Below are 16,060 nucleotides of genomic sequence, written 5' to 3'. Positions count from 1 at the left end.
TTTTTCAAGTGGAAATGGGTTTTACACAGGAATTGTCAGTGCAGTTGGAGAAGGCAGTGCTCAGCAAGGGCTGTATGTTGCTTAGCAAGCCCGTAGAGTGAAATTTTCCAGACTTGATGATCTTGCATTAACTAAGTTCCTCTAAAGTTTCAACTCATCACGCAAAATGGTAGAATATTCTCCTTCACCCACAAGTTCACATGTAATATTTATTTAGTCAAGGAATTATTTAAATGTTAGAATTTGAATGAAAGTGGAATGATAAATGTACAGCTCTTACTGACTGTCCACAATGCAATTTTTTTTTTTTTTTTTTTTTTTGGGAAACTGGAAGAAGTAATTAACTGAGACATTAAAAAAAATGATTATGTGAGAAAGAAACGTGGCATCCTATTTCACCAGCCAGAGTTTTCATCTTTGCTAAATGACTAATAGATGTGCTGTGCAATCACATAAACAGCAGATGGAAAAGAAAAGCCTGTGTTGGAGAGGATGATGACTGGATTAGAGTCCCATGAGAAAAATAATTACTGTAATTAGAAACTTTTCAACTTTGTGAAAATTTATTTTTTTTTCATGCTCTAATTACAGTGTATCCTTGCAGTCAGGGTAAACAGTTTAAACTCTGAAACCTCCAGTTATGTTCTGCTCAGGGTGACCGGCTATGCTTATGCAAGTGAAATCTTACAGACTGAACCCTGCAGTATTACTTTTTGACTTAATTTTTTTTCTTATTTAAATAAAAATAAACTTGTGTGTTTTGCAAGTGCTTGTATGTATTGAGTATATACGGCATGGTTTTGGTTGGTAGTGGGGGTTGGGGCAGCAGCAGTGGTGACCACTGTGGAAAGCCATCAGGGACTACCCTGCACCAGTCCCAGTCAGCTCTGCAACACCCAAACTGGCAGTGCACGGCGTGGTGGAAGGGCCCACAGCCAGGGCAGCAGGAGGCAGTCCCCTGCCATGCTGGTACCAACCCCACGGGGAAAAGTCCAAACAGTGTTCCAATTTTTGATATGAATTTCCGAGATGAAAAGACAGACATATGTTCACCTTTCATCTGATACCCAGTTAATCCGGTCGGGGCTTTTTATGCTGATGGTAGAACAGGTGTGCAGATTAATACAGACCACCACTGTACACCTGAACTACACGGTTACAAAACTGATTAGAGCATATTCTTTATTAAACACTGATCTGTGCTCTTACAAACAAGTGTTTAATCTTCATCTTATGATTTTCTCATCCAGTGTAGACAGTGCTGAGCCAGGATGGCAAGTATCAGGGGTTCTGTATGTGTCTCATGTAAGGAAACAAGCCTATTTTGCAGCTGCTCTTTCCATGTGTCTCTGTAAAGCAGTATGAAATACTTCCACAGCAAAGTCGACATCCTTTTTAGTAATGCACATAGGAGGTTTAATTCTAAATGTCTGATAGAGGGAAAAAAAAGACAAAGAAATCCTTAAAATTGTACGGAAAGGACATTGTTTCTAGCAGCCTATCTAGGTCAGCACTCACCTTCTGCCTAAAAGAATCTAACCAGAAGCATGAGAAATGGTAATGTAGGAGGAGAACAGCAGAGCAGGGACTGAGGCTTCTGATAAATGCACTCCGAAGTGGGGCAATTTTGGACTTGACTACATCCAATTCCCCACTTGACTCCTGTGACAAAGCAACTGCCTCCAAAAGAGACCTGACTAGAGCAGGTCACGCTTGCAGCTCTTACTCCAGACAGCGCTAGTGTAAAACCTTAGATGGGATTGTACTAAGAACAGAGGCATAGATGTATTTTCCTTTCTGGTAACTTTGCCGCAGGGAAAAAGAAATCTCTACTGAGAGTAGCAGCCTCTTGCACTGCATCAGCTGATTTGCTGTTGTATTACAGGCTTTTTTTAAGGCTTCTAAGAGAGCGTATTATGAAAGAATCACTGAATGCCAACTTTCAGTTAGGGTATATATTAGTGTATACATATATATATATACACACTATAGCTTGAATGTATGTTGATCAGGAAGGGATATATGCATAGTTTAACCTGTCAAGAAGGTAGGTCCTTACGTCCAAATGCATGATCAATATTATGATGTTTCCAAGAGTAATTATATTCCGTAAGATTCTTAATCTTTCAGTTTAAATTTTTCTGTTATCATACCACAGCAGTTGATGCAGCAAGAGTGGAATAATGGTCTTATTATTCCATGCACAGCCCCAAATGAAGTGAACACTGACACAAACAGCACTCTTGTAAGACAGAAATTGCATTTTACCACACTTGTGAGGTGCAGCCTGCTACCCATGTTCTGGTCTGTGACTTGCAGAAGAATCAATGAGGTGAACGATGCCATGTCCTATTTATTTTAGCCACTGTCTGTTCATCTCATGCAAAAGCTGCTTCCTCTGTGTCAGAGAGCTTCACTGACCCGACCAGCCCTCAGGCAATTCTCTGCTGTTAGCTCACTGCTGTAAGAAGGCTGGTGACAGGGCGCGCTTCGCACAGCATGCTGCATCTTCAGCTGGTGTGGACTAATGCCTATTCACGTGCGACTCTCACTTCAGTGCTGCGTTGCTGAACTTGCTGTTAACAACTCTGTTTTAATTGCCTATATAGGCAGAATGTTACCAGCTCTCCAGGCTAAAAGAACTAGCAAAACCAAACTTGTTCTGTACCCACAGGTCAGGGAATAACCTGAAGAGCAGCCAAGACTTAGCAAGCCTGAATATTCTTCTAATTTACATAGGCTATAGTACATCGCTTTCCAGGGGAAGTTGTCCTTCTAAAGGAAAACTCCAAGCTTAGAGCTAGTTCAGCATACTTGAAAAGAATCAAACTGCTCCTGCCCAATTTATAAAATAAGCAAAATTTAACAGAGATAGTTCCTAGGAGTATATGTTTTCTAGTTTATTTACTAAACTGAAGTTAACTCGGACAGGAAATAAATACAGTTTATGTATAACCAGAGGTTTGGTACCTGACTGTACAGTCCTCCTCTGCCGATCAGAACTCCCATGTCTTTACAGTCCTCCCAGATCTGATCAATTTCTTCAGCTGGAAGAGGGTGGCGACTGTCCTAAGGGAAGCAAACATCACATTTCACTTGGATACGCTAAATCAGTTCTATGAAAAACATGTATATTCCAGTCTCTCCAATAAATCTTACCCCCATCTCTGGCTGAAAGCATTAACTGAATAATTCACCTGCTTTTTAAGATGGCTTTATACAGTTAAGGTACCCAAGTCACTGCTTACTCAAAACTTGTGAAATATTTGAAATGCTGGAACGTTCTGGCTCATTTTTAGCCACAGCAGTGTTTTGTCACTTCACTAGCTGTTTTTTAATAGAAAATCTTCCCATTATTTCAACTGAAATAAAATGAGATAAAACTTTTGATGGCACTGTAAATTGAAAGGAATATAAGTAAATCACTAACCTTATCTGTCACCATTTCTACTCCAATCATAAGTCCCTTGCCACGGACATCTCCAACAATCTCAAATTTATCCCGTAATTTAGCCAACTCGAGCAGCATGTATGTTCCCACATCCTCACTGTTTTTTTGTAGACCATCTTCTTCAATAGCCTGTTTAAAATGATGTACTATGTGTTGCAGGAAAAGCTTCCAATACAGTTAATCCATATTCAGCTTGATTACATGTTTATTTCACTTCCTTGCAGACTGTGTTCCTTCACCACTATGGTTCTTACATTTTTCTTCTCTTACAGTCCTCTTAACGGTATCACAGTACAATTGAACATAGTATTTCGACGTTGCTGTGGTGTTTTTCACATTTTCCTTATTACTCCATAAACGTAATCCAGTAATTCACACTCACATATAGTCATAACTGAAAAATACCTGACCACAGCATTATTTTCAAAATCTTACCAGAAATATTTTAATTCTTTCTCGGTATCACGAGAAGGACATAATTTGACAAGGCATACCTACGTATACTAGGCAGCCTTTTTGGGAACAACTTGAGTGTTTTAATTAGATTAATCAACACCATGCTTTTTAATCACAATCTTTTTTTTGTTACTTAACCTACTCTCCTTAATATAGTTCTGACATGCAGCCAGACTGACACTGACACGCACAAACCATTTTATGAAATTAGTATCTAACGTAAGAAAATTGACATGAAAAAAACAAAAAATACAATTGCAGTAGTTAAAGTGGGTGTTTCTCCTTTTTCTTTTCTTTTAACTCAATTTTTTTTCTTCCTGACTGTGACAACCTCCTTCGACTTAACTTCAGATCCAGGCTCCATGTTACTCCACAGCCAAAGAAACCCAAAACATGGGTTCAGGCTTTCTTATTTGCAACTGTTTTTTCAAAATCAGTTATGTGATCAGCCATTTTACAGAACAGTTTTTAAAAAGCCCCAAAACACTCAGGAAAGTAACAGGAATAGAAAAAGTATCTGCTGTAATAAAGTGAGATTCAAGGACAAATGATCTGTATATGGTAAAGACTAATTAAATGGTGACCTACTGCCCACGGACTGATTTTCTGCTGGCTATTAAGTGAAATATATTGCAAATTTTTCTATTGTCTTTGTCATGAGGCATTTTTTTTTGAAAGGAATTCTGACCTTAAACATTTTTAACTATCTGGCTGTTAAGGGTTTTTAGGTATAAGGTAAAAGCTGTGGAGGTAAAACAATTTTGTTAAGCACATATGCCAGAGAATAAATGTGGTTTAGCTGAGGATTTGCATAGTCCTATGACAAAGTTAGCTAAGGCTTTTGAGAAAATGCTTTCCTACATTTCTATTAATAAAGCAAAGAACATAAGGGACAAAATGAAAGATGATTCTGAAAACATGATTAGAGGACTCCTATTCTTGCTAGAGGGATGCAAATTTTGCAATGGAACTAATCAGGAGTTTTTCCTATACATGGGGCACATTGGCCATTTATGCACAATACCTGCATATGTTTATGTGTTTCATACAGTTTAAAAAATTGACCACGTATAACTTTATAGTAAAAATAAATGTAAACATTTCTCATCTTTTCTTACAAGAAAAACTGTGAGATATATAAATTTATACAACGTTCACCCTACATCAAGAACTGCAGCTCCGACTACGCAGGCCAAAGGGCTTCCTCCAAATGTATTAAAGTGAAGGTTTTGAGCCAAGGAACTTGCAATCTCTAAAAGAAAAAGAACAACACTGATTACTCTTACAGGTGCCTTATGTTTGGTAACAGTACTTATCTGCTTTAACTTAACTGTTAAGTTAAATTTGCTGTGCTTTAACACTGATTCTGCTGGAGACAATGCCATAGGAAGGTTTTTTTCCCCCCTGCAATTAGTCTGTGCAAAATATTACTATTTCCAAAACCTATACTTTTAGCATCTGCTAGACAACAGACTTTTTTTAAAAAAGTCACACTTCTTACATATGCTGTTGTCCCCTTAAACAGCCTTCTACAAGTTTTCTTCACTAGATTCAGCCAGTCATTTGTATGAATCAAGTAGTTGGCTAACATGCTGCCTTATGTGTTTCAGTACATCGATTAGTGAAACAGTGAATTCAGTGAGAATTTGCAGGATCTATTACCAGCTCTACCAATGACTCACAAGGTCATCCCTGCTTCAGTTATACAACTGACCCCATTTAAATAACACTTTGCACTGGTATAGCACAGCACTTAGGAAAACAAGTGAGTAATAAGAACCCAATTCATTTGTCAAAAGAGATTGAGACAAAGATTATTAATAAAGCTCAGCTGTTTGAACACACATCTCTCCAGTAAGTAATTACTGTATCGTGCATTTTGTAATTGCTCTGTTGTAACTCTTAGCAGAACAGAACACTTGTACCTTTTGTTGTAACAACAGCTGCCATTGGAAAGCCATTACCAATTCCTTTTGCCAAAGTAACAATGTCAGGGACTACATCATGTGTTTGAAACCCCCAGAAATGGCTGCCTGTCCGTCCAAACCCTGTCTGTACCTTTCAAAAGAAAAATCCATGAAAACGACCATCACTTTCTCACATTTTACAACATGGTTTCTTTTTCTTGTCTTTCTGTTGTTACTGATTTGCACTGAACTGCAACTACATCTAGAATCAACTTATATTAGGACCCTTATTCAGACAGCTTTGCAAAATACTGTTTATTGTAACGGGGTTTTTCCTGTATGAAGAAGACGACATGTCACCATGTCTTAGGCATGGCGAGATGCACAAATGAGCTGCAACTTCCATTTCAAAACAGAGAGGAAATGCAGTTGCTTATCACATTTCCAATGCAACCCCACAATCGCTGATTTCTACTGCTGCAATGCTTGAGGTACTATCACCATCACTTTGAAGTGTTTGCTACTATTTCAAAATAGCTTTAGCTAAGCAGGTACTATTTCTAAAATGTATTTGCAGAGGTACAGCGATCAACTCCCTTCTAGAGCTTATGTATGCCAACACCACTCATAACAGTCATAACAGGAAATGTTACTGTGACAAACCTCACATCACAGCTGACGTTTATTAGCTGCATATTTGTGTAAATTTACTGGTCCCAAAAGGTAAGGACTGAAGTCTGCTACTAACATTACTTGCATCTAAAATCAGAATACCACATAGCAGAATAAAGGCAGTAAAAACCGGGAGGCTCCTACACTTGAAAAGATACACTGTGTTAAACTTAAGCTATTAAGTGTGTAGCATTTCATTTAGATTATTTCCAGGCTCCCAGTCTGCCTTCACTTGACTCTTTTAAGATGACTTTCAGAGGTACCCAAACTCTAGAGCTCTTACGTAAAAAACCCAACTCACTTCATCTGAAATACAAATGCCCCCTCTTTCCCGTACTAGCTGGTAAGCTTCCTGTAAGAAACTTCTTGGATACTGAACAGCTCCATTAACACCCTGCCAAGACAAGAAAGACAATGTCTTCAGGAACAGAGAAGGAAACAGGAGTTCCACTGTGTGACTATCCTACAATAAGAAAAAAAGTAGCAGCAGCCCTCAGGTAACAGCAAGACTGTTGTCTCAAGTTTCTGGCATCAGCACTGGAACTGCTTCAGAAAGTTCCTGCTCAGGTCACTCATTCCCATTCCACAGCGCAGTTTGCTGTTCCGTTAGTTGTGCTGGTATAAATGTCAGGCCATACTGTGCCATCACTGTAAGACAGAGTCGATTAAGGACAAACTGCCAAAACAAGTACCTTGAAAACCTACACACTAAGAAACCCAGAAACTGTGATCAACAAAGTTAACAAGAGAATTCACATCCCTTCTTTGGTTAATTTGTTTAAAATGTTTGTTTCCTCAATTTCTGTTCACCTTGCCAGTTTTCATTTGCATCAGAAATTCCACTCTACACCTGGACTGCAATGGCTTCTTAGACTTACATATGTAAAAGCTTAGAAGATAGCAAAACCAGAAAACAGCTCCAATATTCTCTGTTGTCACAATTCTCACTTTTTTTCTTGCCTTTTTTGTTCCTGGGATATATTCTCCATTCTTCCTATTTAAGACCCACATACACAGCAGTTCTGAAACTACAGTGAAGCACCAACAAAATGACTCCTGTGGCCACCACTTGCTGGAGAGCTCCTAAAAATATAGTGGACAACATGGCTGGGAAGAGGTGGAAGGGGGATTGAGTTATGGTTTACAGAAACAGTAAAGAGAAAAGCAGTATGAAATTTGGAAGAAGGTATTAGAAACTAAACAACATGCAGAATAAATGTGTATGTTTAATCATAATTCTGTTTAACTTCACAAGCAAAATTCCAGCTCCATTGAAATCAGTGACAAAAGCTGAAATTTGAAGACTGCATCCATTCTTTCAGATACAGAAGGTGTTTAAGGCATTACCAAAAAAATAATAAAAATCAGAAGTCTATGTTTAGGATGTAGCTAAAGAATATCAGATTTGAGTGTTTCACCCTATTTGTGCTATCACAATTCAGAAGTGGCAAACTACCTACTTGAATTGGTTCAGCGATGAATCCAGCTATTGTCTTTGGCACGCAGGTATTCAGAGTATCCTTGAACTGTTCAATGTACTGGTTGTTTGCATGACATACACCTGTTTACAGGGGAAACAGTTTAAAAGAAATTTACTTAAAATTACACAAAGCTAGCTTCAAAACATGAAATGACACATCTAAGCACCAAGTATTATCTGACTGCATGATAAATACCACCTTTCAAATACACAATAAAAGGCTAAACATTAAAGGAGAGTGTCCCTTACTTTCTCTTAAACTATTTATACTAAGGAACGCCAGTTCCAAAACAGCAAGGCAAAGCTGCCAGACAGTGTTACACATTATACAGGTCAGGAAGCTGTAACTCTGGGGAAGCGTTTGTGTATCACCTACATCAGCCGAAAGAGTAAACAGACATTTTCTCAAGGGTTAATAAACATCAGCATAAGACGTAAGGAATCATCAGGTTAGTGCAGGTATGAGGATTCTGGAGGATACAGCTGCCTATCAGTCTATACTGAAATAAAGAACAGAGCAATTAGTACACCTAATGTTCCCACTCACTACGGAGGGCAAAGCTAAAAGAAAACCTGTGATGTATGCATGTGAACTGAAATACTAAAGAATGCTTGTTGAAACAGTGGAAAAAAATTACTGTCATGGCTGTTAATGAGAGCAGCAGAGAAGTTTTCACATTGTGCTGCGCATGGTATGTTTTGCCTCATTTAAGATTTTCCGCCTATCACTGGCTTCAGGTTGTCCTTACTATTCATATTACTCCAAAACAAAATCTGGAGAGCTGTCAAAACTTCAGAAACAGCAGAAAACAGCAATGAACATTTCTGGTCTTCCAGATGTGCTAAAACTGAGTTCCACAGCTTCCACAGTTGATCATGACAAATGCTGGAAAAAGGTGGGGATTTTAAGAAATCTGACAATATGATGTGGGTGTCACCTGCCCCAAATTTTTCTCTGTGGAAAGCAGGTGCCTGAGATTCTCTGCAATATTTTCTTTGGTTGCCCTTGCAAATCCTAACTAGAGGTCTACCTTTCTTGAGGAGATAAACATAACCTATTTCCATAGCTCTCTAGTATTCTCTAATCTAAAAGCCAAATATTTCTTGCCATTGACCAACCTTCAGAACAGCTGCATTTTCGAACAGTTTGCACTGGAGAATCTCTACAATGGCTGCCTCCCCATATGCCACGAAACACATCTGGTAACATTGTCTGTCAAGCATAAGAGAAATAGCTATGGATTTGATGACACCTTTCTAAGAGATGTTTTGATCATACTTAGGGATGACAAATCAAAAAACCTAAAAAGCATCTGTTAAGAGTCAAAGGACATACCTAGTTCAAGCAATTTCTCTGAAGAACACTTGTGGAATCACACCAAACTTCCCTCCCAATAAATGGTAGAACAGAGACAGTTTTGGAACCAACAAGTTTAGACTACTCCAGCAATAGTCACTTGGCTGATTTCCTTTGTGTTGTTCTTTAAATTAGTCAGCACTTTTGGTTATCTAAGATTCATAGCAACATTTTTAGAGTTGCTGGTAGTACTTCAATAATCCAATGTATGATAAAAATCTGCAGAATACAGGGAGGCAGGCAGGTCTGTTACAGTAATTACAAGCTGGAACTTTGGAACTCCAGCCTTCTAATCCTAACTGCTGATCAACTACTACATGACCTCATTCACTGAGCCAGGCTGAGAGGCTGCTATAAAGGAGCCTTCCTATAGCTCAGCCACAGCACTGGCTATCATCAGTACAGATCAGAGTAGCCAAAGCCAGCTTCTAGCAGACAGGAAATCATTCCCATCTGTTCAAAGGCAGGGAGATAACGTGTTGCCATCTATCCCCAGTGGATCTCCTTAACAGATATGTCTCCTGTTTTGTGTAAATGGGGGCCACCACAGGGTTTTGGTTTCTTTCATTCCAGGGGAGGATCTACTTCAGACCAGCTGAAAGCAGCTTTGCACAAATTTGCCAAAAGAATTTGAGAAAGGGGTTCCAAGCGTTATTATTTTGCACCTTTCATAGACTTCCATGCAAGCACCATGCATGACTACAGAACTGTAAATCATGACCATGCATGTTATGGCTGTCCTGACTCTAAATTAGCAGAAGTGACTACATGGAGAAGGAAAGGGGACTCTGGCTCTTGTGCTTACACAGCAGGAACAACTACACTGCAGTTTAGTTAGTGAACCATAGAGTGCTTTGAGGACAGAAAACATACTAATTGTTGAAATATTCAAAGAAACTGTTTGTTACCCAGATGATTTAAAAAAAATAATAAAAATCTCACTGTTGAACAGCCAAAGCCATTGGCAACACCATGCTTATAAAGACCAATAGATGTCAATCCCAGCGTGTAAGGGCTGCCTCCATGGTATGCTCCTCTGTACAAACAAAGCAAGCACATGAACACCACTCATTTCCAAGAAGAGACTGTAGCAATATTAGTTCTGACAAGGCGTGCTTCTGAGCTACAAATTATTGGGGAAAATTTGCATGGTTACACTAAACCCAAGAAGATTCCTACTGCCATTTTTTGCTCTGGTTCTGGAAGATCCAAGACTGCCCATCTGTACTGGTTTCCCAAAATTTCAAATGTTAAAATCATTAGGTAATGTTTGCAAGGAGAAGAGAACAATGACTGGAACCAACAGCAGTTCAGACAGTGCCTCAAAAAGTTCTGCTGTAGCACCTGAGCCCTACAGGGCAAACATCTCTGTTCTTTGAATCTTGGGAACTGCTGCTCTCTCCAACAGATGCTGCCAGTCATTGAACTACATGCTGGTTTGATGCCAGTTCTATACAGAAATTAAAAGTTCATTAATGAGAATATACAAACAAGTTGGGTACCCAATGTTCTGTGGAACAGAGTAACATAAAAATACAGCTCTTCATAACGAGGCCTTTTATTCTAATATTTGAGGCCACCTGGGATGCAGAGTAAAGAGAGCTGCTTACACTGTCCTTATACAGCACTCACCCCTGCACCACCTCTGTTCTTAGGCCAGAAGAGCTGTCTGTGTACCTGTGAAGTGAACTATGGTTCAGGGATCTGGCAGAAAAACAAGGCAAAAGAACAAACTCATCAAAACAAATTCTTCCACCAGGTTAGCCTTCAGCCAGAGCCATGGTTCACCGCACCAGTATTCCAGAGGTAGCTCTGTACCCTCACAAACAGGGGCACCACAGATATAGAACAACAGAAGAAACTAGGAGTTGCTGAAGTCCGTTCTGCCCATGAATGACGGTCCACCAAAGCACACCCTGAACACAGAGACCAGACCTTTTTCTAAGTAAAAAATGCAAAAACTGCAGGTTGTGTTTTGTATGCAACCTAGTCCTAATATATGTATCAAGTCTTCAACTTCTGTTTTACTCTGCTTTGCATATAAAATAATTTTATAGCATTCTCCTCAGCAGAACTGGCGTTAAAGAGTCCTCTCTTTTTTCTTGGTTTAGGCATATAGACACTGATCACATACACAAATAAGTTTTGTAAAGATCTATCACCATTACCTGAAAGAGATGATGTCGAAGTTACGAGTATATAGCCTTGCCATGAACATAGCCAAATCATTGGCTTCTGACCCACAGTTGGTTAGATAAACCACCTACAGGAGAATGCTTAGGATCAGCACAGTGCACAACCTTCTTGTTTGGCATCAGAGCATGTAACTTGTTAACATTATGAGCTATAACCCATCACTACCACAAGGTGACTTCACCGCAATAAACTTAGTGTTGCCTATACAGTATAGATGAGAACTAAGATCAAGCTGATCTACTCAGTGGGAGTACAGAAAATCTGTAACATTGAGTTGGAGCCTTCAGGTTTTCCTAAGATGGAACAGTGATTCAAATAAAAATGAAAGCACTGGGTCAAACTGGGCAGGACTGAATAGAAATAACCTTAACACAGATAAAAAGGGCTGTACAGTGTCCCTGCATGCTAGTTACTAGGAGTGACATACACAGACACAACTGTGGAACAGAAGCGGTAAGCAGAGTTTGCTTACTGGGAGCAGATGATGATTAAGAGGATATCCTGAATACAAGTTTTCAGATTTGAAAACAGCTCAAATTCTACTGTCAATGCTTTTAAAGTTCATTTTCAGAAGTGACTGAGATTCTCCACTGCTTAAACTACGCAGCTGCTTTACATTTTAATTTTATTTTTAACTCTCCTTCCATTTTTAAGATTGCGATAGCTTCACACTCTTCTAGTAGCCCAATTTTATCACCATTATTTTACCTGAAAGCAAAACAATTATCTTTTCTTCCTGTTTCTGAGCATACAAAACATGATATTTATGTGGTTTATTTATTTAAATGCCATTAAAGCTCACTACAGAAAGTACTGTCAAATAATTTTCACTGTGAGTTTTCATGAGATCAAGCAAATCAAAGTTGGCTACGTGTAAGAACAGTCAACATCTTAGTTCCCTCAGTAATTATTAAGCTGCCAATGCTGCCCCTTCACAGTGACAACTGGAGGGAGAGAACAAACAGAACTTGGGCTTGGGATATTATGGTTGCCTACATCTGGGTCGAAAGAAAAGGCCCTGAGGGTCATTATATTCTCTTTATCGGACAATTTGTAGTCCCCATACACGTCTTTTCTCCATACATATTGTGGCTCTCATTTGTTTATTTAATAAATAAAGACACCCCCTTCACCAGCCCCGCTCCTGAAAGAAGCAAAGTACCTTAAGTGGATCTGGGAAAAGAGAAGTTAGCTTTTCAGCATACTCCTGGATTGCTGGGTGCATGTAGATATTAGTGGTGTGCCACAGGCGAGCAAGCTGTTTCTGGGTAGCCATAGTTACTTTCCTGCACATAGCACAAGAAGAAACACAGGGATTCAATTCTACACAGGTGTGCATTCATACATGCACACACCTATCCGTTATTAATCCTGAAAATGCAGACACTGCACCATTCGCCAGACGGATGAACAAGTAGACAAAACTAATGAATTCTTCAAAACACTGTGGCAACTGACCTTAATATAAGTGATACATGACAATTCAATGAATTATATTTTGGTCTTAAGCTCAGTGTCACAGACTAATGAAGAACAAAACCAAACCAACATAGGTATCGCTTCCTGTATTTTATAGCATAAATCAAATAGTAACACACTTACGGGTGACAATGACCAACACTGACAGTGACAATTCCAGCAAAGAGATCAAGGTATCTCCGTCCTTCATAATCAAACAACCACTGCATATGTCCTTGGTGCAGCAACAATGGCTTCTTGTAATACGTTCGCAGTGAAGGAGAAATATTCTTTTCACGAATCTTCCGCATACGTTCGTATGGATAGGACTGAGCGGAATAAAAGTCAGTATCCGTTTATGCTTTCTAAAGATCCAGACTAATGGAGCTGTAGTGGATCACAAAGATTACACAGTTGCCTACAGTGGCTGTTCACAGAACTAAGATTTTAAGAAATTCTGGCACACAGAAGGTTCTACAAACCTCTGAAACTCAGTCTTTGAAGTAAGTCTGCTGTTCTGCACTTACCTCTTCCTTAAAAGTTTTTCAAATCAACAATGTAGCCATAAGTTTCACTACTGTCACACTGGTACATCTGGAGGTTATACCCTGGTTGTAACAGAATTGGTGTTTGCCCAAACAAGCAAATTTTATAATAATATTTAATGCACTATTTATTGCAGATCAGCCTATCACTCAAATCTAATAATGCAGTCTTACTTAAATCCAGCGCAGTATGTATGACTTACTTTGTATTTTTCAGGTACAAAATCGCAAGGAGGCATCTTTGCTTGTGGGGAGACAGAGCTTTTCCATTTCTGCTGCCTAAAGGCAACTACAAAATAGTGAAAGAATTATCGAACACTTATCAAAGTGCACATATGAAAGAGTTTCTCAATAAACGTGTTCAGAAAACATGACAGCTATGGTCAAAACAAGCTTTGGTTGGTTGGTTGTTTTTTTCTTGTCTGAGGGATTTTCTTAGAGGGTAAACAATAATTAACATCTTTGTGAAGGCAAAATATATGTAGATTTAAAAAAAAGGCACTTCTCTTATTCACTAAAACTCAGTTTTCAGTTTCATGTGGACTTTAATCTTGACAGAAAGAGACTTAAAAAAAAATAAAATCAGTTTTAATAGAAATTCTTTTCTGGGAGCCGCAAGAGCAGGAATCCTCTACAAGGGTGTAAGCCAGGAGCCCAGGGTCACCACCACTCTGGTGGTGCTCGCCGGCAGCAGAGTACAGTCCCTACAGACCCAAACCAAGTGAGCAAAGCAAGGTCCACTGAGAGTGCCCCACGTCAGTGGAGGAGATGATCAGGTCCAGGGTCCACCCAGGGGGTCCAGTCAGGGAGCAGCAGCAGATGGGGCCAGAGACAAGGCTGTAATTCAGGTCCAAAGTCCACGCAGGAGACTGGGTCAGAAGCTGGACTGGTGGCGCAGCTGCCCCTCATGGCACAGCTGGGCCAGGGGCTGGAGGCTCAGGGCTGCGCTGACACAGGGCTCCAGGGCTGCAGGCCTGTGCCCGGGGAGGCTGCTCAGGAGTGCTCGGGCCCTGGCAGCTCCCACCGCCACCTGTCCTGTCTCCAGAATCCTACAAACATCCCGCTGTCCCACCTTTCATTTAACTGGAGGTGTGATTAAGCAGGTATCAAACAAAATTACCGTTTAAACACACTCTCTTTCTGCATCCCTAACATCTCTACCGAGAATGACAGATTTCTTTTTTCAATGTCTTAAGGTTTTAAACAATTTCTAAAACACGTTAAAATATAAATGAATGAAGAATAAAGTTTCCTGAAATAAATGAGACAGACTCACTTCCCTTACAACCACTTTCAGCACTAACGAATTAATAATCATCTGCAGTGTCCGGTCCCAAGAAATAAACTAAGAAGTTAGTAAGTGAGAGAAGTTCTGCCTTCGGACCTACAGTTACACCGAAAGGGCTTCTGCCCGCCCCCCCGCCATGTACAAACATGGCTCTGCAGTCAATCCCCCGCTTTCCCCGGGGGCTACAGGGAGGCATGCCGACCCCCGCCAGGCCTGCCCCGGCCCGCCCAGGGCTCCGCGCACAGCAGCAGACCCGGAGGGCGAGCCCCCGCCCCCCCGGCCGCAAGAGCCACCGTAGCGCCTCACGGCCCCGCGGAGCGGCTGCCCCCCCCCGCCGGGCCGCGGCCGCCCGAGCCGCCTCCCCCCGGCCGCGCCGACGCCCCTTACCGCCGCCCAGCCGGCGCCCGCAGCCCCGCAGCAGCGGCCCGAGGCCCCCCGCCATGCCGCCCGCTGCCGGGGCAGCATCGCCCCCGCGCCTCGCCCCGCCCCTCGGGGGCCGGCCCCGCGTGCCGCCGGGCGCTGCCGTTACCGCGGCCTCGCGGGCGGCCGTTGCCGTTCGCTTTGGTGTAAACTCGGTTCTGTCCCACCCTGAGGCATTTTCTGGAAAAGCTGCTGCGGCGGCTGGCAGCGAGGGGCGCGTTGTACCCTACCGAGCAGCCATGTCCGTGGGGGCGCCGGCGCCCCCCTCACGGCCGGCCCCCCCCTCACCGCCGGGCCCCCCCTCACCGCCGGGCCCCCTCACCGCAGGGCTCCCCTCACCGCTGCCCCCCCGTCACCGCCGGGCCCCCTCATCACAGGGCCCCCTCACTGCTGGGCCCCCCCCCCTCACCACAGGCCCCCCACACACACACTGCCGCCCCCCCCTCACTGCCGGGCTGCCCCTCACTGCCGGGCCCGCTCACCGCAGGACCCCCCCTCACCGCAGGGTCCCCCTGGGGGCAGCGAGTGTGGGGCACGCCAGCAATACAACGGCTCGTCAAGGGAAAAAAACCCAAAAATAACCGAAACAGAAGGAGGTTTTATCTTTAAATGCAGCCAGATGGTTAGGGAGAAACTGAAAAATGTGAGGGGTATAATTGATGACCCATTTCTTCCCCTTTGTTTTTCTTTATTTTTTCCCTTCCTTAGCAAAGAGTACTAGCACAACCTCCTACAAGGGTGGGAAGAGCGGGAAGCTGTGTTGCCTTCCTCCATGACCCTCCAGAAGTTCCCCATAATACTAAAAACAGATGTGTGATGGTGTTCCCTAG

At 41.7% G+C, this 16,060-nt stretch overlaps 1 protein-coding gene across 1 annotated transcript; it reads right to left on the bottom strand.

The window, feature by feature from the left end:
* Positions 1–324: 324 nt before the first annotated feature.
* Positions 325–15,245, bottom strand: AGXT2 (alanine--glyoxylate aminotransferase 2). Its single transcript, XM_037372888.1, has 14 exons — positions 15,198–15,245; positions 13,726–13,811; positions 13,122–13,306; positions 12,682–12,805; positions 11,492–11,586; positions 10,266–10,359; positions 9,086–9,179; positions 7,947–8,047; positions 6,788–6,880; positions 5,833–5,965; positions 5,071–5,159; positions 3,431–3,580; positions 2,971–3,069; positions 325–1,430 (listed from the first exon to the last, which is right to left on the bottom strand). The coding sequence occupies exons 2-14, from the start codon at positions 13,759–13,761 to the stop codon at positions 1,320–1,322; spliced, it is 1,404 nt and encodes a 467-aa protein (XP_037228785.1). The 5' UTR covers positions 13,762–13,811; positions 15,198–15,245; the 3' UTR covers positions 325–1,319.
* Positions 15,246–16,060: the final 815 nt, after the last annotated feature.

The sequence above is a fragment of the Falco rusticolus genome, chromosome Z, assembly GCF_015220075.1.
Source record: "Falco rusticolus isolate bFalRus1 chromosome Z, bFalRus1.pri, whole genome shotgun sequence".
Taxonomy (NCBI): Eukaryota; Metazoa; Chordata; class Aves; order Falconiformes; family Falconidae; genus Falco; species Falco rusticolus.
This window is presented reverse-complemented; position numbering and strand designations above follow the sequence as displayed.